The following is a 25024-nucleotide window of genomic DNA, read 5'->3' as shown; positions in this document are numbered from 1 at the left end:
TTTCAATAAGATACTTTCACTGTGGTAATTGTCAGAATTATTCATAACTTATAAAACCTAACACAATCCATATTCTATATGTGTAAATTTGCTAAAACTTTTCCAAGTCTTTGATTTTCAAAATTTTCCTTTTTACATTGACATCATTTAAAGTATGGTACCTATGATCCTGACTAGGTAAACTATATAAAAGAATTTCTGCATCTTTTCTTGTACAGCATTTCCTAGGAGCAATCTCTGAGGCTGCTGCCATCCATCGCATTCACTTGAAACAGCCACTTGAAGAGTTGATTCTGGCTGCTGCTTTGCCTTTCAATTTGCATTTCAATGATTTTTTTGGTCCTATATTAAGATTTTGGATAACAGACACGGGCATGCAAGTTTAGCAATGGGTTTGTAATGTGCCATTTGCTTGTGTTAGAAGAGGGCTATATGTTAACTGGATATAAGTCAAAGAGTGAAAATTTATTTTTATACAAAGTGAATATTATTATAGTTAGTAAGTTGTGATCCTTTCATAACCAAAGGGTATAGTCATGTGTTTTATACAGCTTAACTGTTTAATTTGTAGCAATGATAGATTGTGTCTTTACAGAAGCTCTACTTAACTAAAAAATTAAGAAAACTAATTAATTGAATCTAAAAATTTTATTTTTTCATTTTAATGTCTGTAAAGGATTTTGCAGGGTTTTGGTAATATTTGTTATACAGAAAGACAGCCAGTACTTTATAACCACTGACAGCAAAGTTGTTTAGATTTCAAGATCTTTTTTATTTTCAAAATACATGCAAAGATTTTTTCAACATTCACCTTGCAAAAAGCTTGTGTTCCAAATTTTTCTCCCTCCTTTCTTCTCACCTCCCTCCCTTAGACCCCAAACAATCCAATATAGGTTGTGCATGTACAGTTCTTCCTAACATTTGTGGTGCTGCACAAGAAAAATCAGATCAAAAAGAAAAAAAATGAGAAAGGGGGAAAAAAAAAAAGCAAGCAAACAACAAAAAAGATGAAAATACTGTGTTGTGATCCATGTTCAGTTCCCACAGTCCTCTGTCTGGGTGCAAATGGCTCTTTCCATCACAAATCTATTGGAATTGACCTGTGGTATTACTCAAAATTGAACAGTCAGTGTATTAGTGAGTCTTACTCAATAAGGTTCCTATTTAAAAGTGTCTGTATTATTGGCTAGTTTCTATTACACTAATGATTTCTAACATTATCATTTGGACTATTCATAAAAGTAAAGGGATTATTCTTAATTGTGCATAATGTCACCAGACCTTTTATCTAAAATTCTGAAGAGGTGATAGGGAGAAGTGATAGCATTTAATTGAGTGTTTTCCTCTTACCTGAGGGAAGCAGCATGATACTGTAAAAAGTATTTCCTGTGGAGTGGCTGTGGCTTTATTCCTGAGCACCTGTGTGACCTTGAGCAAAGCAAGTTGCTTAATTTCTTGGAGCCTCAGATAACTAATGTCAAAAAATAGAGATGTGGCACTAGATGATGGTTAATAGCCTTTCCAGATGTAAGTTTATGGAGGAAAAAAACCAAAAAACTTGTTTTATTCTTCTTCACCTCCCTTATGGTTCATGGCACTGTCTTGTTTGTAATTGGTACTTAAATAAGAATATTAGAATAAATATAAGTGAGTGAATGAACCTAAAGATTATTCAATGGAGTTTTTGTTGTCTTTTGGTATTCTGGTCTAACATCAGGTATAATCTGTGAATTTTATTTTTTTTGCTTATAGGAAATTTTCAACTTGTGTTAAACATTACAATTTTAAGGAATGTCATATTTTACTCTAGTTCAGAATGGAGCACCGTTTTTTAGGTTTGTTTTTTGAAAGAATTCAGTAAAGGGCAAATGTGGAACCTGGTGTTATGTTAATAAAGAGAATGGCACATTTCTCCTATAGCTTAAGCATTAGGTCTTTCACTAGAGATAATAATAATTATTATTTCTAAAATCATAGTACTCCAATATTGGGAGGCAAATAAGAATCTTTTAGGCAACATTTCCAACAAGTGATCAGCTAGCCTCTTCTTAAAGAACTTCAAAAATGAGGAAGAACTCATGAGGTGCCTCCACAGGCAGCCTTTTGGAAAGCTCTAATTGGTGGAAAAATTGTGCTGAAATCTGTTTCTCTGTGATTTCCACTCATTGTTCCTGATTCTGCCTTCTGGGGCCAAATAAAATAAGTATAGTCCCTCTTGTACGTGACAGCCCTTCAAATAGGTGGAGACATAGATGTCATGTTCCTTATCCCTAAAGTGTTTTCCAAGTTAAACATTCCTAACTCTTTGAACTGAATCTCCATATGACAGGGTTTCAGTTCCTCTGATCTTCCTCTCCTGTGTGTCTACCATCTTGCTCATGTTACTTGAGATGAGGGCAGAGTAACACCTTCTTTGCTCTGTGTTCTTAATTATTTGGCTCTTACATTCTGTAACTCCTAGCATAACATTAACATGGTGTATTAGATAGGTTGGCTGGACTTGGTGTCTGAATACCTTGCTTATATACAAAATGGGGACTAAATAAGCCATCTATCCTCTCAGTTTCCATGGCAACTCTCTAAGACAGTTAAGTCACAAAAAAGTTGCTGAAACACATTGGCATTAATAAGTTTTCATAAGAGTTTCCCATACCAGAGAAATGACATTTCTTTAAAAAAATGTTCTTGGGGGATATTATATCATGCATGTTAACTCCAATGTTAACATGTTGAATTTGCAGTTTACCAAATATTCTAAATTCTTTTCATACGAATTTTTGTCTCGTATGAATCCTGTCTTTTGTATAATTGACTTTATGAACTCAAGGATAGGATCTTATGTTTATCCCTATTATATTTCATCTGATTTAGTTTTGATTCATACCCTGTCCAGACTTTTTAGGATATGAGTTCTATTGTTCAGTGTGTTGTGCTCTCCTAAATTCATAATATTTGTAAAGATGTAAATGTAATTTGTTTTCTTGCAGAGCAGGACCAAGGGCAGACATTACTTTGGAGACTTTCCTCTTATGTCAAAATAATCACTACTCTTTGGTTTTGATTTTTAACCAGTTATGAATCTATGAATTTTTATTCTTGTATATACTCCTGTACGTTTCTCCATTTTATTTAAAAGCCTGAGAAATTAAATTAAATAGCCTTGCTGAAATCTAGATATACAGTTTACATAGTTACTACTTTGCCTACTAGTCTAATTTGGTGTCAGAAAAAGAAATGAAGCAAACTGTGATTAGTTTTTGATCCATCACCAGTTTATTTTTTAGGTGCTTACAAACCACCTTTTTGATAACTTATTGGAGAACTATAAATAAATCAGTGTCAATTTTACTGATATGTATATACACCCTTCCTCTTTTTGAAAATCAGTACTTTATCTGCCAGTCTCTTGTTAAGTAGATTCTCTCTAATTTCTTTGACTTTTTTTTTTTTTTAATAATAACTTTTGATTGACAGAACCCATGCCAGGGTCCCTTGTGCTCACTTCTGTTCCGATTTTTCCCCTCTCTCCCTCCACCCCCTCCCCTAGATGGCAAGCGGTCCTATATATGTTGAATATGCTTTGACTGACTCTTAATGGTTATTTAGGATACACATGCAAAAAAAGTTCTGTAATTACCCTGGGATGTAGTTCTCTTGGACCTGATATTTTGAATTCATTGAAGGCAGCACCTTCTTAAAATTTCACATTAAATTTCAATCCTTGTTAGCCATTTCTGTTTTTTGATTCCCAGGCTTCTTGGTAGAGGAAACTTCACAAAGTAGAAGGCGAGTAGTTTAACTTTCCTCCTGGTATTGGTTATCATTGTCCTGTTCACTCCAAATTGGGCTTATCCTTGCCTTGATTTTCAATATATGGGCTTTTCCTCCTCTATTCAATATATATAAGTCCCCTATATCTACTTCCCCTCCCCCCAAAATATTATTTTTTATTGCCTTTAATAAAAATCATTATAAGCCTTTGCTTGCTTTAAACTTTAGAACTATGACTTAGCTGTTGAATTTTTCCTTTGTTCTCTGTTCTCATTTGCATCTCTGTACATGGCTCTTTAAAAACTTAGTCAATAAACTAGATTTCTTTGTTTAACCACAGAGATCTCTTTAGATTCATCTGCCCATTTTCTTCCCAAATAGATTAAATTAGGCTTAGCATCAATTAGAATTCATGGTGACATCTCACCTCTTGAACTGATTTCTCTACATAACTATTCAAATTAAGGTCTTAATCATCTTCATACAGATTGAATTTTTTGAAATTTGATTTATCAAATTTTAAGGTATATAACAAATCATGCCTGTTATTCCTTTCTCATCTTTTATGATCTGCAGGGTGCCATGGTCATTTTAAGGATACCATATATATATATATATATATATATTTTTTTTTTTTTTAAAATAATAATTATAACTTTTTATTGACAGAACCCATGCCAGGGTAATTTTTTACAACATTATCCCTTGCACTCACTTCTGTTCCAACTTTTCCCCTCCCTCTCTCCACCCCCTCCCCCAGATGGCAAGCAGTCCTATACATGTTAAATATGTCACAGTATATCCTAGATACAATATATATGTGCAGAACCAAACAGTTCTCTTGTTGCACAGGAAGAATTAGATTCATAAGGTAAAATAAGATAAAAATAACCCGGGAAGAAAAACAAAGCATTTCTTGTGATGACCACGTATTTTAAAATCAGCCGGAGTCAGGAATTCAGGTTAGGGAAAAATCCGTCAATCTTTATTCTCAGTGAAGAAAGATCGGAGGTGGAAGAGAATGGGCAATAGCAACCTGTGCAGTTGAGTCAAGAAGCTAGCTAGACCAGAAGCCACACGACCAGAAGCTACCATATAGAACCCAGGCCCAATTTCTCCCAGCCTCTCTTCCTGTCTCTCTGCCTCCACCCACCAAAATCATCATTTCCTATACAACACATGAGGACTTGCACAAAGAGTGGGCGGGGCCATTCTTTATCCATGCATGTATATTAATAGAGTATAGTACAATTACTATTTAGCCTCAGTGCATTAACTCAAGCCTCAGCCCATTACAGTTTCTAATACAATATTGAATAATAATGGTGATAGTGGGCAACCTTGCTTCACTTCAGATTTTACTGGGAAAGAGGACACCATATTTTTCTATGTATGTTGACCATTCTACTCTTTTTATATCTAGTTATTCCTATCAAATCTCTGATTACTGCCAATAAAATCAGCTCCTCATTAGAGTCCTGCAAGGGATTGTTGATTATATTTTGGATCATTATCTTCAAAGCACTTCTCATGTTTTTTCTATCCCCACCCTTCTTTTGTCCTTTGCTTTGATTTGCACTTTGTACTTACTACAGAGGTCTTCTTTAGGTAGTAGCTTTGTATTTGCCCTAGATCATACCTCTACTCTCTGCCCCAACTTGCCAATCTTTTTCTGCCCATTGCATTAGCTAACCAAATTCTTTCCTAACTAATTGGAATTTGAAAGTGATAGCAAGTGATCTTTGGTAATTGTGTAAGGAATGTTTCCAAGGACTTTTCCTTCTGTCTACTAACCTATTTTATTTAATTCTTTCAATCATAAGTGGTTATTAAGCAGCTACCATGTTCCAGACACTGTGCTAGGTGATATGGATATGAAAATATAAAAGGGAACTGTATCCTTAAATAATTTATATTCTATCCACATTTCTATAAACAAGTTTCTGTTTCCATTTGTTATGACGTTATTCTTTTCTTTTTGGTAATCTCTAGCTTTGCAATGCTTTTTGATGCTGGTTATTTTCTTTGTTTTATTTGTGTCTCCACCTTTTGTTCTTGAATTGGAGCTTGGTGTTAGAGACACTATCCCCCAGTGGACTTTGGGTAGGGTAACTGGCCTTATTTGGTCCCTCCCAAAGCACTTTGGGTTCTTGCTTTCCTCTCATCCCCAGTATTTCAAGTTCAGAGCCCTGAATATTCAGGTGCCTTGAATAAGAGGATCCCTGAGTCTATGGGTGTCTGGACTGGCTTGGGGAGAACACTGTTATTCCTTTCTGATTACTACTTCTTGGGTTTCAAAGATTTTTCCTAGAGAATTTTGACTTTCCAGAGACTTTATCTAACCACTTTGAGGCTTTCAAATGGGACATCAATCTTACAATACAGTCTTTGGATGTTTTCTTGAAGGCTGTGTGTAGTTTTGGCTGTGTCTGATCGAGTTTGGGAGACTATAGCTTGTGTTATACTGACTTTGCTTCTATCCTTTCCTTCTGCCCTTGGGCTTCTGACCGATTTGTACAGTTTTAGAGTGGAAGAAGTCCCTTATTGTTTCGCAATGAATTTCTTGATTTTTCTTTCTGCCACAAATTTTAGTTTTTTGATGGAGTTAGGTATGTGGGAACTAGGTGATGTTTCCATTCAGATAATATCTTGGCTGGAAGTTAAGTTTTTCAGTTTCAGATTTGTTTGTTTAGGACTCCCTTGTCCTTTATAGGAAGTTCTGTGTTTTTTAGATGAAGGATGAAGCATCGATATTAAGGCATAAGTTATTTGTGTTTGGTCTAGTACTTTCAGCTTTCCTTGGCAGTCTTTGGCCTATTAGAAGCATTTTCATACTGAGAGTGGTAAATGGAAATCTTTAACGTACTGGCAGTTAGCTGGGAATTTACTTCACCTCTAAAAGAGGAACAATGATTAACTCTCAGTATTCAGATATAGTATGTATATTTTTTATAAAGAATCAATTTATAATTTTAATGAAAATACAAAATCTATTGTATTCGTTCACCATTCAGAATGAAGTCAGAAAAACCAAAATGTAGCTTCAGTTTAAATTATGTTGCAAACATTAAGTACTGCTATGTGTGTTGTATTGTACTAAGCACAAGGGATATGAATAAAGGCAGGCAGAATCCTTACTTTAGAAGTTTCTAAGAAGATAGCATACAAATAACTATGTCCAAACAAGATACTTAACATGATAAATTAGGAAACATTTTCCTCCTAGAAAATTCACTAGCTAGTGGGGGAACAAAAAGGCTTCTTTTTTTTTTTTTTATTTCAATAGTATTTTATTTTTCCAATTACATGTAAAGATAGTTTTCAAGATTTATTTTTGTAAGGTTTTGAGCTCCCATTTTTTCCCCTCCCTAAGACAAAAAGCATTCTGATGTAGTTTATATATGTACATTTATTTCAAATGTATTTCCATATTAGTCATGTTGGGAAAGAAAATCAAAACAAAAGGAAAACCACAAGAAAATAAAAGCAAACCAAAAAAGGGTAAAAATAGCATGTTTTGATCTGTAGTCTCTATAGTTCTCAACTTGGATGTGGATGGCACTTAAAAAAGGCTTCTTGCAGAAAGGAAGAATTAGCTGAAACTTAAAGGAGTCCAGGAGACAGTTATGAGAAGAGGAGAAAATTCTGGGCATGGGAGACAGTCAATGAAAATGCCCAGACACAGTGAAATGTACTGCGTGAGCCAGAGCAAAAGTGCCAGTCATTGGATTGAAGATTATGTGGAAGAGACACACCGATCTTACAGTCAATCCTCAACATTCCTGCCTCTAACTTCTGTGACTTCAAACATCCCCGAGGTTTTATTAATAACCTCATTATCACTTTCATGTTGACAACTATGCAAATTCATGGCTATACACAATTGAGAAGAAAATGAGCAGTGTGGTATGTGCAAATTTATGTCCTCAAAAGAAGAAAGTACAGACTGCTCTTGCCTTATGTAATTGTGTTATGCAGATTTGACTTGATGTAAAGAATTCTGAAAGAAATCCCTATTCTACCAAAAAGCCTGTTAACTTTACTGTATAGTACTCTGCTCACTTGCTCTCTCTTGACCTTGACTCAGTTCTCGGCAGCGTCTCACTCCCCACTAAAAACAAAACACAAAAACCTCCAAGGGAGAGCAGAAAAGAAGTGCCCTTTTCTCCATTCCATTCCAATCACTTGCTCCTATGTCCACTTCCCATTTCTGTATTTGGTTCTGGGTGTTGCCTGTCCTTTCATGTGACTGTTTGGCCCCCACATACCTGGCCTGACCCCCTTTTCTTTTTTAGTTTCAGCTGGACCCCCACATTTTTGATTCTCGTCCCTTTTCCTGCTCTTGCTTCTCTGTTTTGAGCCCCATCTATCCTTGAACCATGTGCTGACTCTCTTCCTTCAATTAACATGACCCCCTTCATCCTTCCCTTTCCCATGTCCACTATTTACATAGGTCTGCAGATTGATCAACTTACATATCAGTATTTCCAAGAGTGTTTGGATGTGCTCCGGAAATTGCTCCAGAAAATCAATCTTGTTCTAGAAACAGGCTTTCAAGTGCCTGATGAAAGAATTGAAAAAAAATGGAAAAATGGCTAAGTTTGTGGATGGTCTTGCATGAGCCTTCCTTCCTGCCCTGCTGCAGGGAAGAACAGGGAGGAGAGCCTGGCTAGGCTGGACAGAAGTTTCCAGCTTGGACTGGTAGATAGGGACTCACCCCAGGAGGATTTTTTATCAGGGAGTGGAATAGAAGAGTAGAGATGGCAGGTTGCCTCTTGCTTTGTTTTACCTGGGGTTCTTCAAACATTGCTGCCTCTGCCGTTCCCAGTACTGTTCTCTTCTCTTGAATTGTACAGGTTATTTTATAGTTAGTGAATTAGGGATAGTGTGTGATAAGATTAACGTTTTGTTATGAAGAAATTTTTGCAGAAAATGTTTTCAGGAATCTTTAGTAAAAGATTACAATTTTTAGTAGTCATTGGAACTTAACTCCCTATTTCCCATAGATTCAATGTATCAACATTCATGTTTTGTTTTGTTTTGTTTTTTTACTTTCTCTTGCTTTCCAGGAACATTATCCCTACAGAAGTTGAAGATTATCTGTATATAGTCACTCTTGAAGTATCAGAAATGTGTGTTTGTTGCAAGCATATAAAAAATGACATTTACTAAATAAGATGAACTGCTTAGAGAATCTCTTTCAAGGAAAACAATTCAGAAAGGAGTGAAGGGTTGAAAGAAAATAATAAAAGGAAAAATGGAGTTGGGATAACATCTTGCATTTTTGTATCACTCTACAAAGCCCAACATACTATCCTGCACTTGGTGCACTTGGCAAAAAAAAATGTTTGGTTACATTTAATTCATATTTCTGTCCATCTGATTAGCTGACATTTGAAATGTTATATTGTTATGTAATTTATTAATTTAGCTGTTTTTGATGGTTTTGTTGTTAGACTCTATTCTCAACTCTTTCCAGTCCAAACTGAGCCATCATAATTCCATAGCACTTACTTTTGTACTTTAGCTGTTGGCCTTTGTTGCTCTCTCCTACCCTTATAGTCGAACACAGGACTTGTAGACTTTTTTTCATTTGTAATCCCTTTTCGCCTGAGAAATTTTTGCTTGACTTCATCTCAAATCTGAGCTGAGGTGTTTCTAGCAGCATTTGTGCACATACAGTGCGAAGTGTTCATGTTGTGTGTTCAGAGCCAAGACTGCATTGAAATTGTTTGATGCAACATGGGCAAGCACTGCCAGAAATGCCTAGGATTCATTGCACATTTGATTTTGAATTAATTTTTGATCATGGTATTCAGAAACCTTTTACTGTTATAAAATCTTTCATGACCCCCCACATTCAGTTATGTGAACCCCATATGGGCTCATGATCCACACAGGTTAAGCAGCATATTAAAGGTGCTTTTAGTGTTTGAAATAAGCTGTATTCAAATAGAATGTAACCCTAAAAAGTGTTGTAAAACAGGATGGAATAAATTTGAATTCTGCAAGTAGGTAGTGTAGTGTAGTATATAACTAGTGTGTGGTATAGTTTATTCTTTAGGCCTCATTTTCCATATAAAATACAGCACTGTGATCTCCTTACAGACTTGGAGTTTGAGTTAAAGTATGTGAAACAATGCAGATCTTTTTTTGTTTATCCCTTAAGGCATGCTTTCATTCTTTACCACTTCTAGTAGGTTTTATCATTGTGAATACTGTTTTCACTTCAAAGGCAATCTTTGTGAATTGTGCTGTGCTTATAATCACCCTGTAGTCAGATTGAATGTTCTTTGTGTTTTTTTTTAATAACTTTTCCCAAGTGTAGTAGCCACCAGATCAGTGATATTTATAGAAAAATCAGAACTATTTCTATTTTTATTTCAGATAGCATTTGGAAAAAACTGCCAGCTCACTGTGGCAGTAGTAAAATACTCTGTAATAATATAGTTTCTTTTCCTAGAATATTAGAGGATTATTTAAAAAAAAAAACCCTAAACTTTTAAAAAACATTCTAGATATTGAAGTTTTTTTGTACATTTACTACAGATTTTGAATGTATGATTGTAAATGTCCTTATTTTTTTTTTTGGGGGGGGGGGAATAAAAAAAGCCTTTGCTTTTTCCTTTTTTCCTCTAAATTCCTCATTATAAAATCCAGGCATGTGGCCTATGAATATACATTTTTCTCAAACAGGTTTTTGATTTAAAGAAAATGAATTTAAAACTTGATGGCAGATTTCCTTCATTTAAATTTTGCATATGTTCTACTTTTTTTCTAAATAAATAAAAATTGTTTACCAAACTTTTAAAAGCATATGTCAAATGTACATGAAAAGTAGAGGTAAATAAAGATTATTCATGAATGTCTTGGTCCAAATCCTAAGTATTATGAATAATAATAAAGGATGTTCAGGAGTGCCCTAATCCAAAGTGCTTTAGATAAGAAATTTTACTTTAAAAGCTCAACTCATTTTTCTAAAAAGTAAATCAAAATAATTTTAATATTTTCTTTTAATTCAAAGAATTTTTTTAATACTCATTTTTTAAATACATGCTTTTTATCACTAATTTTTTGAATATTTACTCCAAATATGAAATATTTTCATTGTATATACAAAAACACCCAGATACTATAGTGTGAACTTGTGGAACATAATTATTAACTCATTGTGAGAAATGGCAAGATGGCCATCATGTATGATAGGAGTGTGCAGGACTTAGAGGACATAGAGGAAGCCAGAAATTTTGATGTTTTAAATTTCATGTAGAGGAGTTAAATTTTGTGTTTTTGTTTGGACTCATGGGGATTTGGTTGTAATAACAGTGATCCAGATATAAAATTTGTATATGTGTGTGCACTTATAAACAAGTCTACACATACATATATATGCATACATATATGTTGATATGCCATGCACACATGAATGACATTAATACAAATGAGTGATGGGGCAGTACTATGTTGTTCAAGTGAGCAAGCTTTGTCCCTCCCATTTACTTACTCCTACCCTTTTACTGTTGGATAGATTATTTCTTCCCAGCCTACTCCTTCATTCTTTTTCCTCTGGAAGTGTAGTTATCCTTTCTACATACAGAGAAATGTCCAAAGCTTTATCTTCCAAAGCCAGCCATCTTGTCACAGCTTCCCTCAGCCAAACTGTTCCCTCATTGATATAGAAAGGTCTGTGTCCCAGTACTACAAAGTTGTAGAAGTGAATCAGAAATTCTTTTTCTATACCAAGGCCCCCAAACAGAAGAAATTGCCCTAACAAATCCATCCTAAAACACCTTTCTCATTATTCACCTGTAGTTTTATTCCTGAAATCTGACACTGATGATCTCATGGCTCATGCCGAATTCTGTAGCTTTCCAGTCCTTCAGTGCTATCGCTAATTTTTCCTCATGCTCACTGTCAATGAAAAAGAGAAAATGATGATTGAAAGTCTGCTCTATTTGACCACGAGAGGGTAACATCAGGGGGACATATAGAGAGATTGCACTAGAAGAAAAGGGTCACCTATTCTTCAGCTAGAGTAAAAAAGGGAGATGTAATGTTCTTAGTTCGGTTTTCTGGAGGTCTTTGTAGCAGCCTTCATTTCAGCGTAGTAATTACTCAAGAATAACCAGGTGTTAAAGTCCAAAAGTCTTTATTTTCTCCTTCGCTTGGTGCTCAGCTAGCTTTCTCATGGTCTTCAGATGGGACTTTGTTTCAGTGGAGAAAATGCAGGAGGATAGGCCTGCCACCACAGGGTGTGAGATGGGATGAATGAGTCCAAGGGCTTGTGCTTCAGGCTCCAGTCTGCTTGTCTTCCCCAGCTCTGAATGAATCTGGCTGAGGCTTCTAGTTTATTTGCTCTACACTGAGTATAAACCAATCATTATATCACTAGGAAACCATTATTTGTTGTAAGATTAAATCAATCATATTGAACTTGGAGAACTATTAAGCACCATGCTAAACTAGCTAACCATTGTGTTTATCAATTCCACTGACTTAGCACCTTGTAAGAATCCTTGTTTCAAGCTCAGAGTTCTGGCCCATAACAGGGAGAGCAAAAGATAATGTGAAGGTATTCAGGAGAAGTGAGAGAGAGCAAATATTCATTCCCTCCCTACCTTTCAACAAAGCATATGACAAGGTCTTCAAGAAGTATTAGAAGGAAAGGATCATATGGTAACTTTGAGAGAGAAGGACTGTAGTGAGTGGAATAGAAAGTCAGTTAGGGCAGGATAAAAGGATTGTGAATTTTCTTCATGTCACTTTACACAGGCAGCTAAGTTGTACAGTAGATTGAATTATAGACCTGTAATCAAGAAGTAGTAAGACGTGGGCTCAAATCAGCCTCAGACAGTTACTAGATGTGTGACTTTGTACAAGACATCTTTGCCTCAGTTTCCTCATCTGTAAAATGGGAATAACAATAACACTTACCTTGCAGCACTGTTGTGAGGGTCCTATAAGATAATGTCTGTAAAGTGCTTAGCACAGTGGACAATAAATGCTTGTTCCTTTCCCTTTCCTTAAATGGTAAACTTAATAGCCTCTAGGATCAAATACAAACTTCTCTGTTTAACTTTTAAAACCCTTCATGATCTGGACCCAACCTATCTTTCTAGCCTCAGTAGATGTTATTTTTCCTATGGTGCCTTCCCCCTCTGCAATAAAACCAAACTGGTTTTCGATGCTTCATCTCTTTATCAATACACCTTTGCACCAGGAATGCCCCATGCTTGTAATACATTTCTTCTTTGCCTCTGACTTAAAAAATCTCTCCTACACACACTTTTGCTTGAAGGTTTTCCTGATTCTTGCAACTGCTAATGCCCTCACTCCCTTCCAAATCAGTTTATATCTTCTTTATATTTATTTATATTTGCATGTATTATTGTATCTTCCATTAGAAAGTATTCCTTTAGAATGGGGATCGTTTTATTCTTTGCATTTTTATCCCTAGCACACAACACAGTCTGGAACAAAGCTTCTTAAACTGTGGGTCATGCAAACCCAAAGACCCCAGCTTTTGGGATAAGAACTTACTGTTTGACAAAAATTGCTGGGAAAATTGGAAACTAATATGGCAGAAACTAGGCATTGATCCACACTTAACACCGTACACCAAGATAAGGTCAAAATGGGTTCATGACCTAGGCATAAAGAATGAAATTATTAATAAATTAGAGGAACACAGGATAGTTTACCTTTCAGAACTGTGGAAGGGGAAGGACTTTATGACCAAAGAAGAACTAGAGATCATTACTGATCACAAAATAGAAAATTTCGATTATACCAAACTGAAAAGTTTTTGTACAAACAAAACTAATGCAGACAAGATTAGAAGGGAAGCAATAAACTGGGAAAATATTTTTACAGTCAAAGGTTCTGATAAAGGCCTCATTTCCAAAATATATAGAGAATTAACTCTAATTTATAAAAAATCAAGCCATTCTCCAATTGAAAAATGGTCAAAGGATATGAACAGACAATTCTCAGATGAAGAAATTGAAACTATTTCTAGTCATATGAAAAGATGCTCCAAGTCATTATTAATCAGAGAAATGCAAATTAAGACAACTCTAAGATACCACTACACACCTGTCAGATTGGCTAAGATGACAGGAAAAAATAATGATGATTGTTGGAGGGGATGTGGGAAAACTGGGACATTGATGCATTGTTGGTGGAGTTGTGAACGAATCCAACCATTCTGGAAAGTAGTTTGGAACTATGCTCAAAAAGTTATCAAACTCTGCATACCCTTTGGTCCAGCAGTGTTACTACTGGGATTATATCCCAAAGAGATTATAAAGAAGGGAAAGGGACCTGTATGTGCACGAATGTTTGTGGCAGCCCTTTTTGTAGTGGCTAGAAACTGGAAACTGAATGGATGTCCATCAGTTGGAGAATGGCTGAATAAATTGTGGTATATGAAAATTATGGAATATTACTGTTCTGTAAGAAATGACCAACAGGATGATTTCAGAAAGGCCTGGAGAGACTTACACGAACTGATGCTGAGTGAAATGAGCAGGACCAGGAGATCATTATATACTTCAACAACAATACTATATGATGACCAGTTCTGATGGACCAGGCCATCCTCAGCAACGAGATCAACCAAATCATTTCTAATGGAGCAGTAATGAACTGAACTAGCTATACCCAGAAAAAGAACTCTGGGAGATGACTAAAAACCATTACATTGAATTCCCAATCCCTATATTTATGCCCACATGCATTTTTGATTTCCTTCACAAGCTAATTGTACAATATTTCAGCATCAGTTCATGTAGGTCTTGCCAATCCTCTCTGTATTCGTCCTGCTGGTCATTTCTTACAGAACAATAATATTCCATAACATTCTTATACCACAGTTTACTCAACCATTCTCCAATTGATGGGCATCCATTCATTTTCTAGCTTCTGGCCACTACAAACAGGGCTGCCACAAACATTTTGGCACATACAGGTCCCTTTCCCTTTTTTAGTATCTCTTTGGGGTATAAGCCCAGTAGAGACACTGCTGGATCAAAGGGTATGCACAGTTTGATAACTTTTTGGGCATAGTTCCAAATTGCTCTCCAGAATGGCTGGATGTATTCACAATTCCACCAACAATGTATCAGTGTCCCAGTTTTCCCACATCCCCTCCAACATTCTGCATTATCTTTCCCTGTCATTCTGGCCAATCTGTAAGTCTTTCATTATTGATTATCTTTAAAATAATAAAATTTTTACTGTGTAAAATTGTTTTCTTGACTTCACTTTTCATTAGTTTATACAAATCTCCCTGGATTTTCTTGAACTCATAGTTCTCTTCATTTCTTACAGTTTATTACATTCATATACTATAGCTTTTTTAGCTATTCCCTAATTGATTGGCAACCTGTTCTTTCTAATACTTTATCTCTACAAAAAAGAGCTGCTACACATATTTTTTGTATTTTTGGATCCTTTTCCTTTTTCTTTGATCTTCACTTGGCATCACCAATAGTGCATCAGAATTTCTATTATCTCACATCTTTTCCAGCATTGCCATTTTCTTTTTCTGTCTTCTTAGTCAATCTGATAACTGTTGATAGTTGGTACTTCATTTCTTTTACTTTTACATTTACTTTGCATTTCTCTAATCAATAGTGATTTTTTGTATGACTATTGATAACTTTGATTTCTCTCTTTGAAAACTGCCTGTTCATATCCCTTGACCATTTATTAGTTGGGTAATGGCTCTTATTTTTGTAAATTTGGCTCAAAGAGTTTAGATGATTTGCTTAATTTGACTGGCTACATTTAGAGAGGTTTATAACTAGAAAGTTGGTGGTGAAGTTTTTTAAATTAAATTTTTCTAATTAAAATTTTTTATTTATCAAAATATATGCGTGGACAATTCTTCAACATTAGCCCTTGCAAAACCTTGTGTTCCAATTTTCCCCCTTCCCACCATACCCTCCCCTAGATGGCAAGTAGTCCAATATATGTTAAATATGGTAGAAATAAATCCAAAATATGCATACATATTTATACAATTATTGTGCTGCACAAGAAAACTAAAATCAAACCAGTTTAAAAAAAAACAAAATAAAATGTAAAAAAACAACAACAAAAAGAGTGAAAATGCTATGTTGTGAATTATACTCAGTTCCCACAGTCCTCACTCTGTGTGTAGATGACTCTCTTCATTATTGAACAGCCTTGGAACTGGTTTGAATCATCTTATTGTTGAATAGAGCCATGTCCATCAGAATTGATCAGGTGATTAAGTTTTTTGAATCTATCTTCATGAAGCTGTTTACTAAGATAGGTAGAAAATTTTGGATCTTTGGTAATTTAGGGTGAATACCTCCTACAGTGCAGTCATAGATCGTTTCAGGTATTAAACAAGGATGTCTTAAAGCTGGTTTTATCTTCTTTTCTTATTAAAATTGCTTATGTCCTTTGATTCCTTTACTCTTTTAAAAAATTAAAGCTATGGATGCAAGGTGAAATACTACCATAAATGCAAAGATAAAAAAATCGCAAAGGCCTTGTGATATAGAAACTTTGGTAACCATCTTCATTTTGCTGATGCTTGAGTACCTTCTCATCAGCAGCTTAGTTTTATACCTTCCTTCAAAACTGTAAATTGTAGTAGTCCTAAGGGTTATCCTCTTGTAATTGTATTTTTTCCACTCCAAGTCAAACAAGCCCTGAAAGGTATAGGTACCCCATAAGGTGCCAAGTATAATAATAATTTGTTGTTTCAATAATAATGTGGTTCTCAAGACTATATTCATATGGTACACCCCACCTAATGTTTTATAGAAAAATTCTAGCTATCATTTAATAAGCACTTCAAATAGATTTAAATTTAGATGATCTTTCTATGATAATAGTAATAAGAGCTAGCATGTATATATCTTTAAGATTTGAAAATCACACTGCATTTGATCTCATTCTCATAACAACTCCAGGTGAGAATAAGTAACATCTCCATTTGACAGAAGGGGAAACTGAGGCAAAAAAGTTAAGTGATTTGCCCATGATTATGGCTTCTAAGTATTTGAATCTATTTGAACTTAGGTCTTTTGGACTGACCATAGGTCCAGTGTTTTATATGCTGTGTCATGAGTACATATACAATGTTTTATTATGTGCTCTTAGAAGGATAAACACAGATAAGTCTTTGGGTATGATTTTGTAATCTTCTTGATCACATAAAACAAGTAATATTAATCATCCTGCCAGAAAGTATAAAGTAGAAACTTAGAGCCGAAATGCAGAGGGGATTAAAAAAATTTTTTAATAGCTTTTTATTTTCAAAATACATGCAAAGATGGTTTTCAATATTCACCTTTGTAATATGATTTTGTGTTCCAAAATTTTCTCCATCTCTTCTCCACCCTTTTCCCTAGATAGCAAGTAATCCAATGTAGGTTAAACATGTGCAGTTCTTCTAAACATATTTCCATTGTTATCATACTGTACAAGAAAAATCAAATCAAAAAGGGAAAAAATGAGAAAGGGCAAAAAAGCAAATAAACAACAGTGAAACAGGTGAAAATAATATATAGTGATTCACATTCAGCCCTTACTGTTCCCTCTCTGGGTGCAGATGACTTTCTCCATCACAAATCTATTGAAACTGCCCTGAATCGCCTTATTGTTGGGAAAAGTTGATCATCTCATAGTCTTGTTGTTGCTCTGTACAAGGTTCTCTTGATTCTACTGAGGGGAATTTCTGAGGAATGGTCAGATTTGGGTAGCTGGCTTCTTAGAAGAGATGAGTTGAGCTGAATTTTGAATGTTAGACGTGGACAAGAGGAGAGCCTGCAATCCCCTCATAGTTAAGTGTAGTCTGAATGACCACTTGCTGAGGATACTATTGTGTTTAGGTTGGATTAGATGGCTCTTAACATCCTTTCTAGCTCTTAGATTCTTTAATATGTAAGAAAACCTGTATGAATATTAATTTTGTATAAAGAGATAAGCAGATGAATTTGACTGGATAAGATTTTAAAAGGTAGAGAAATTTTTAAAAAATGTTCTTGATGGGACACTGATAGATTGTTGATGGAATTGTGAATGCATCCAACCATTCTGGAGAGCTAATTGGAACAGTGCCCAAAGAGCCATCAAACTGTGCATACCCTTTGATCCAGCAGTGTATTCCAAAGAGATCTTAAAGAAGGGAAAGGGACCCGTGTGTACAAAAATGTTTGTGGCAGCCCTTTTTGTAGTGGCAAGAAGCTGGAAATTGAATGGATGTCCATCAGTTGGAGAATGTATGGATAAATTGTAGTATGTGAATATTATGGAATATTATTGTTCTGTAAGAAAAGACCAGCAAGATGATTTCAGAAAGGTTTGGAGAGACTTACATAAAGTGATGCTGAGTGAAATGACCAGGATCAGGAGATCATTATATACTTCAACAACAATACTAAATGATGATCAATGTGGCTCTCTTCAATGATGAAATGAACCAATTCGGTTCCAGTTGTTCAATAATGAAGAGAACCAACTACACCCAGGGAAAGAACTATGGGAAATGAGTGTGAACCACATCGCATTTCTACTCCTTCTGTTTTTGTCTGCTTGCATTTTTGTTTTCCTTCTCAGGTTATTTTTATCTTAAAAGATTTTTCTTGTGCAGCAATATAACTATATTAAAATATATACATATATTACATTTAACATATACTTTTAACATATTAACATGTATTGGTTTCCTTGTCATCTAGGGGAGGAGGTGGAAAGGAGGGGGGAAAGTTGGAACAGAAGGTTTTGCAAGAATCAATGCTAAAAAATTACCCATGCATATGTCTTGTAAATAAAAAGTTATAATAAAAGAAAATAAAAAAAAGAAAAAATGTAATTGATTAGATAGGTTAGTGGTAAGGAAGGCTAGTAGTTTCAAATGAATACCAAGTTGAAAAGTTGGGATTTGATACAATATACATTAAGGAACTCCTAATGTTTCCTGAGCAGGAAATGGTATTTCAAGGAAGATGGAGTTGGAGCAAAACAGATATGTCTCCAATCTGTGCTTAAAATAGCTTGATATTTTATGGTGAGGAAACTGAATTTTAATTACTCAATGATTGCTCAAAAGCATTAGTGTTTTATTAACAAGTTATGTTTGTTTTTATAAGAAAAGTAAAGTAGATTTACAATAGATGTACTTTTGCAGCTATAGAATGTATAGAAATAATAGGTTTTCTAAAGCAATATTATATAATGAAGTATTTATAGACATGCCAAACCTGAGTCTTTTTTTTCCCTATTAATGCTCAAATTAATCTGGTGGTATCTATATTTTTTTTGTCTTAGGTCCATTTTCCTGACACTGAAAGAGCAGAATGGCTAAATAAGGTAAGTCTTCTTGTCTTCCATAAGAATTAGAAAATGAGATGAGATGCTACTCTTTCCTGTTTGGAATTTTAAAGTTTATGGTACTTAAAATTGTGTAGCAAAATCAGTATTTTGTTTTTTTCTTTGTTATAGATAAAACTCAGTTTTGTTGGGTTACTTGTTATGCTGTGAGAGGTGTCCTTTAATTGTGAGTGTAAAAAAGCCTCAAGGAATGTTACCAGCATATTTTCTGTGACTTCCTGCTTATTTTATTAATGTTTTTATTTTAATATTAATTATACTAATGGAAACAGTAATTTTCATATATGTGTTTATGTATATATGTATATACCATAAAACAGAAAAAAATGATAATACACAAAATTTTGGATTTTTGTTACATGTCAATTTCTTCTCTTTTTAAATACAGAGTAATATTCATTTCATCACTTTTAAAGATATTAAAAATATCTATTATTTTCTTCTGTGGGTTTTAAAAATGTTTGAATGACCCTCTTTCTTTTTTTGGTGGGGTTAATCCTGTTCTTATTCCCACATTTCTATTGTACTTCATTCCATGAAAAAAAAAAGTTTTGCCCAGTAACTCTTTCTGCATTTGAGTCTATAATCTCTCTGAAAGACAGTATAGGTCATATGCAGTGTCAATATCGATTATCTGGAATTGTGGTGGGTCATTGAATTGATCATATTTCTTTGAAGTTTCAAGATTACTATTTTTACCTTGCTGTTGTTGTCGTTTACATTGTTCTAATCCTTCACCGTGTATAAGTTCATATAATTCTCAGATTTCTTTGAAACTTTACCTTTTATTTTTTACTGTAGTATAGTATACCATTACACTCATATACTATAACTTGTTTAGCCATTCTCTTGTTGATGGGTACACCTGTAGTTTTCAGTTCTTTACTAATACAAAAAGTGTATTATATATATATTTTTGTGGGTCCATTTTCTCTTTCTTTGATTTCTTTGTGTTATAACCCTTGTATGTGGTATTGCTGGATCAAAGAGCACACACATTTCAGTAAATCTTAATGCATTGTTCCAAATTGTTTTTTAGAATGCCTGAGCTAGTTCAGAGCAAATATTCTGCATTTTTACCTTATATTACTGATTTTTCACAGTAATGGCCATACTAAAGCATAGTAATCCCTGGAACTTTTTTCTTTTTGGTTTATATGACGAAATAGTCAAAAAAGGTAAAACAAAAGTATGTCTCAGGCACTATGCCTTTTAGAATAAATTAATTTCTCAGGCACTATGCCTTTTAGAATAAATTAATTTCTATCTCCTAAACCTTCTACATCTCTAATAGTTTAGAGTGAAAATTAATATTAAATGATTACCTTAAGGCATATTAGATGTTCCTTAGTCATAAAAAATAGTTATAAAATATATAATAGTTATAAAATAGTTATAGTTATAAAAAATGAAAACAATTAGCAAAAAAAGACTAACCAATTAAATTTAATTCAGATATTAAATATTCTATGAATGTGAGAGAACCTGAAAACTCAGTTATCTAGAATACTTTCTGCCTAGAATATTCTGGTTTGTCATAGTTGTATTGAATAGTAAACAGAATCCTTTTATTTTCTACCTTCTCACACTCCCTTCTCTTTAGTCATCTGAAGTACAGTAAATTCTCAGGGTATAAAATGTAAAGCAGCATCTAAAAAATAAATCTGGTTGAAGGTACAGTGTTCTCGACTTAAACAGGTTGTGTTTTTGTAACCTTTTTTTTTTTTTTTTTTTTTAACAGTTTCTTACTTTTCTTTTCTAGACTGTAAAGCATATGTGGCCTTTTATTTGCCAGTTTATAGAGAAATTGTTTCGAGAAACAATAGAACCAGCTGTGCGGGGAGCAAATGCTCACCTTAGTACCTTCAGTTTCACAAAGATTGATATGGGTCATCAGGTCAGTGTCTTTTGAATTACTGTTTTCTATATGATAGGGACATAGAAGAAGACTCATGTGACATAGTAAAGTTGCTATTGAACTACTGAGCAGAGGGGAACTTCATTATATACAACACTTTTAAGGTTTGAAAATTACTTTCCATGCATGCTTTGTTTCTTCATCCCAACTATTCTCTGAATTAAGTACTATAAATATTATTATTCACATTTTGCATATGAGAAAATTGATATTTGTTTACTCTGTGCTTTACTCTTCTACTTTATCATTTTGTCTTTCCATTTTTTATATATATCCATTAGAATGAGCTCCTGGCAAAACTATTCAGTTTTGTGAAGTATAGTAAGCTTGTCTTTAATTAAAAGATGAAAATTTCAGGGCAGCTAGGTAGCGCAGTGAATAGAGCACCAGCCCTGAAGTCAGGAGGACCTGAATTCAAATCTGGTCTCAGACACTTAACACTTTTAGCTGTGTGACCCTGGGCAAGTCAATTAACCCCAATTGCCTCAGCAAAGCAAAAAAAAAAAAAAAAAAAAGATGAAAATTTCCTTTTTAATCATTCCTCTGTCATGTCGTAGTTATTTCCCCTTTACTTGCTTACTTTCCCCTTTCCTTGATTATACTCTCTTGCTCCCCAGGACTTAACATTTTAGCATTCTACTTTGCTTTTTTTCCTTCCAGTTATATGTCTTTGTTAAAAAAAAATTCTCAACCTCCCATACCTTATCTTTTTCATATCACTTGCCACTCTTTTCTTACTTTTGCTATGACTTTAAAAAAAAAAAAATTAGCTGTTGGATAAATTGGAATATGTCCAATTAGAAATACTGGAATCCTGATATAAAAGGAATTAAATTGTTGAAAATTATGCAGTATTTATTGGGGGGTGGGGTATTTATATTTTAACAAAAAATTCAAAACAAAACATAAGAGCTATTTTTTAAATATTCCTTCTAAGGACTATTTTGATCCAGCTTTACGTAATTTTCAATTAGATGATATTTTGTGTATGAAATTTTAGCATTTCTAACTTGCATGTGTGCATGTAAATACTGTATAATACATAGTTATAATATTCATGGTTTTAATAGTAATCAATTGATATTTTTTTACAAAATGAAAATTACAAAGTATATATTAGAATTTTATTTTGATCATTCCATAGAATGAGGTTTATCGGTTCATTGAGCTATGAGGAAACTTTAAAGGCATATATATAAATCACTTTGTATATGAGAAAATTCTGTTCCCACTAAATTGAAGATCAGGCAGCCAGGATTTTCCAGAGGATTTTATCCTGGCTACAAGGTCTGTTGTGTTCTCTTTTCATTCTGTCACAGAGGCTTTAAAATATGTTAAGAAAAACTGCACACAATTGTGTGTGGTTAGTATGTTGTTTGGCTACAAATAGCCTTTTTTAAAAAAAATCTTAAAAGTAAAAGCTATAGGAAATAGTTGGAAAAAAATATAAAAATTATATCAGTAGCAAACATCTATATAGCACTTTGTATATGTCAGCATTTTTTACTACTCTTAAACTCATTTGATTCTCACAACAATCCTGAGAGGTAACTGCCAATTTATTTTCCCCATTTATTGATGAGGAAACAAGCAGACAGAGATCAAGTAATTTGTCAAGGATCACACAGCTAATAAGTATTTGAACTTATATTTGGACTTAGGTCTTCCTAACTGCAATCCAAGCACTCTGACCACTGTGTCACTTTGCTACCCCTTGATAACTGCTATTTTCCACCTAGTTTGCTAAGTTCCTTTAGAGCCTAAATCCAATGTGGAAGTGATTCTGCATTCTTGAGACCATGCTCTTAGTCCAAAAGCTTACAAGAGACTTGGAAGTATAAGCTCATGGATGGTATGCAAGTTTGTGTCTGTACTCTGTGACCCATCCTAGCAGAATTCACAGAGGCACTTTGCCCAAAGGTTGGCCGTCAGCTGATTCTTTTTGTTTTGCCTGCTAAGGTATGACAGGATTGAAATCAGCATCTCTGGCAGAGGTAGTAGCTACGTTGATGAACTCATATTTCCTCAAAATTTTGAAATGTTGTCAAGGCATGGAAGAACAGGGCTACATTTGAATGGGAGAAAAGAAATCTTAAGATACTGTCAGTGTGTCTTCTGCTTCTCATTTTAAGTAATGGACACATACTAAATTTGATGATCTTAAAACAGATATTGATTACAGACTAATTTTCTATAGATCCAGACCAAAAGGAATTGAAGTTAGATGACCCTTTCTGTTCACAAAATGCTAATAATCATTTAAACATGAAGTTCTCTTTTGTCATGGTAGTGTTCCTTTATGAAAGGAAAATTACAGAATTGCATGTTGCATGGAAACCTTCTCCTGCTATCTATTTTTTTTTTTAATCTAGCTTAAATGAGAACATCTATGAAAGATAGTGGTACAGAGAGGAAAAGCTAAAAATATAGTAAAGTACAATGGGTTGATCTCTGAGAGATTCTGAAATATTACTTGTTTCAGCCCCTGAGGATTAATGGTGTTAAAGTATACACAGAAAATGTGGACAAGCGACAGATTATTTTGGACCTTCAGATCAGGTAATTATTGTTCTGTCTTGTCACTAACTTAAGAGTTAGCCTGACCAGAAAAGGGAAAATGCACAGATCCAGCTTCTTACCCAATGGCCAATCTAATGCTACTACTTGAACTTCACTTCCCTGGTTTTGTGACCTTGTGGGTTTGGGTTTTTTTGTTTTGTTTTTTTTGTGGGTACAGATCAGAATCCAGCCATGCTTCATCATTTCCTACAATTCTTGCCTATGGTCTCATATCAGTTTTCCCAGAAGGATTAAATCAATATAGTATATCTTTCCTCCCAACCTTAAAAAAAAGTATACCATGTTAGCTTAAAGTATGACTGGCTGACATTATATTTTTCCTGAATGGTGTTATTTACACAACTTTTTACAACTATGTTATCTGAAATATGCTGCAGTCTACTTACATACACCATGCATCTCTCTGTTGCCTTTTGGGTATCTACAACTTTGATTTTCCAGGTCTGTAGTGTTCCAAGTTATGCAGAATCTTTGAAAGAGTATTTGGGGTAAAAAGATAGGGTTTTGTGCCAGAGAGCCACTTGGGATCATTAACAGTGTTATGTAGTTAGTCAGATGTGATCTAGCTTATTCTTTCTCCTATTCAGATATTGGTCTAATTTACTGTTCAACTCTTGTTAGCCGATTTTCAACTTTCTGGCTGATATCTATTCTTAAAATGATTGCATCTATATTTTATTTTAACTATTTTATCTGTGATCTGATTTCTTTGGCCTGGTAGTTTCATTTGAGCCCTAGACTTAAGAATATGTAATAATCTAGTTACAGTAGATTATTGTTGATTGTTCTTATTTAAAATTATCTATTTTCCTCTTTTAGTTTTGTGGGAAATTGTGAGATTGATTTGGAGATCAAAAGATACTTCTGTAGAGCTGGAGTGAAAAGTATACAGGTAAAGTTCTTGTTTAAAAATCTAAATGTTCAATTTGTAGTCATTATATAGTACATCAAAAATGGAACATATTTTTTACAAATGACATAATTTCTTTGAAAGGTTTTTTTGTTTACAAGTTGCAGATAGTAACACGACCTAGTATGTATCATGTTGGAAAAAATCTGAAATCATTAGTGTTATTTATTTAGACTAAGTTTCTAAATTATAATACTTTTTTTTGTCTTATATACTTTGTGCTTTAGGCTTGTATAAAGATATATAATAACTTTTTTCTTTGTTTTAGATTCATGGTACAATGAGAGTTATCTTAGAACCATTGATTGGGGACATGCCTTTAGTTGGAGCTCTGTCCATTTTCTTCCTCAGAAAACCTGTAAGTTCCCATTACTATTTTTTAATTGATAAAGTACAGAGGAGCAGATGTAGAGAAAAAGTATTTTGTATTTACTCTTCTTTCTTTCCACCCAAAAATTCATACTAGGATCACT

At 34.1% G+C, this 25024-nt stretch overlaps 1 protein-coding gene across 2 annotated transcripts in view; it reads left to right on the top strand.

The window, feature by feature from the left end:
- Window positions 1–25024, top strand: part of ESYT2 (extended synaptotagmin 2) — a 95443-nt gene that overhangs the window by 19881 nt on the left and 50538 nt on the right. For both annotated transcript variants that reach the window (XM_023505018.2, XM_031939582.1), the window contains exons 2-6: window positions 19081–19122; window positions 20906–21040; window positions 23544–23620; window positions 24461–24533; window positions 24820–24909. In XM_023505018.2, the coding sequence (XP_023360786.1) occupies window positions 19081–19122; window positions 20906–21040; window positions 23544–23620; window positions 24461–24533; window positions 24820–24909 (417 nt within the window). The remainder of the gene's footprint in view (window positions 1–19080; window positions 19123–20905; window positions 21041–23543; window positions 23621–24460; window positions 24534–24819; window positions 24910–25024) is intronic.

This window comes from Sarcophilus harrisii, chromosome 5, assembly GCF_902635505.1.
Source record: "Sarcophilus harrisii chromosome 5, mSarHar1.11, whole genome shotgun sequence".
Lineage (NCBI taxonomy): Eukaryota > Metazoa > Chordata > Mammalia > Dasyuromorphia > Dasyuridae > Sarcophilus > Sarcophilus harrisii.
Note: the sequence above shows the minus strand (reverse complement) of the source record. Positions and strands in the feature narration are given on the sequence as shown.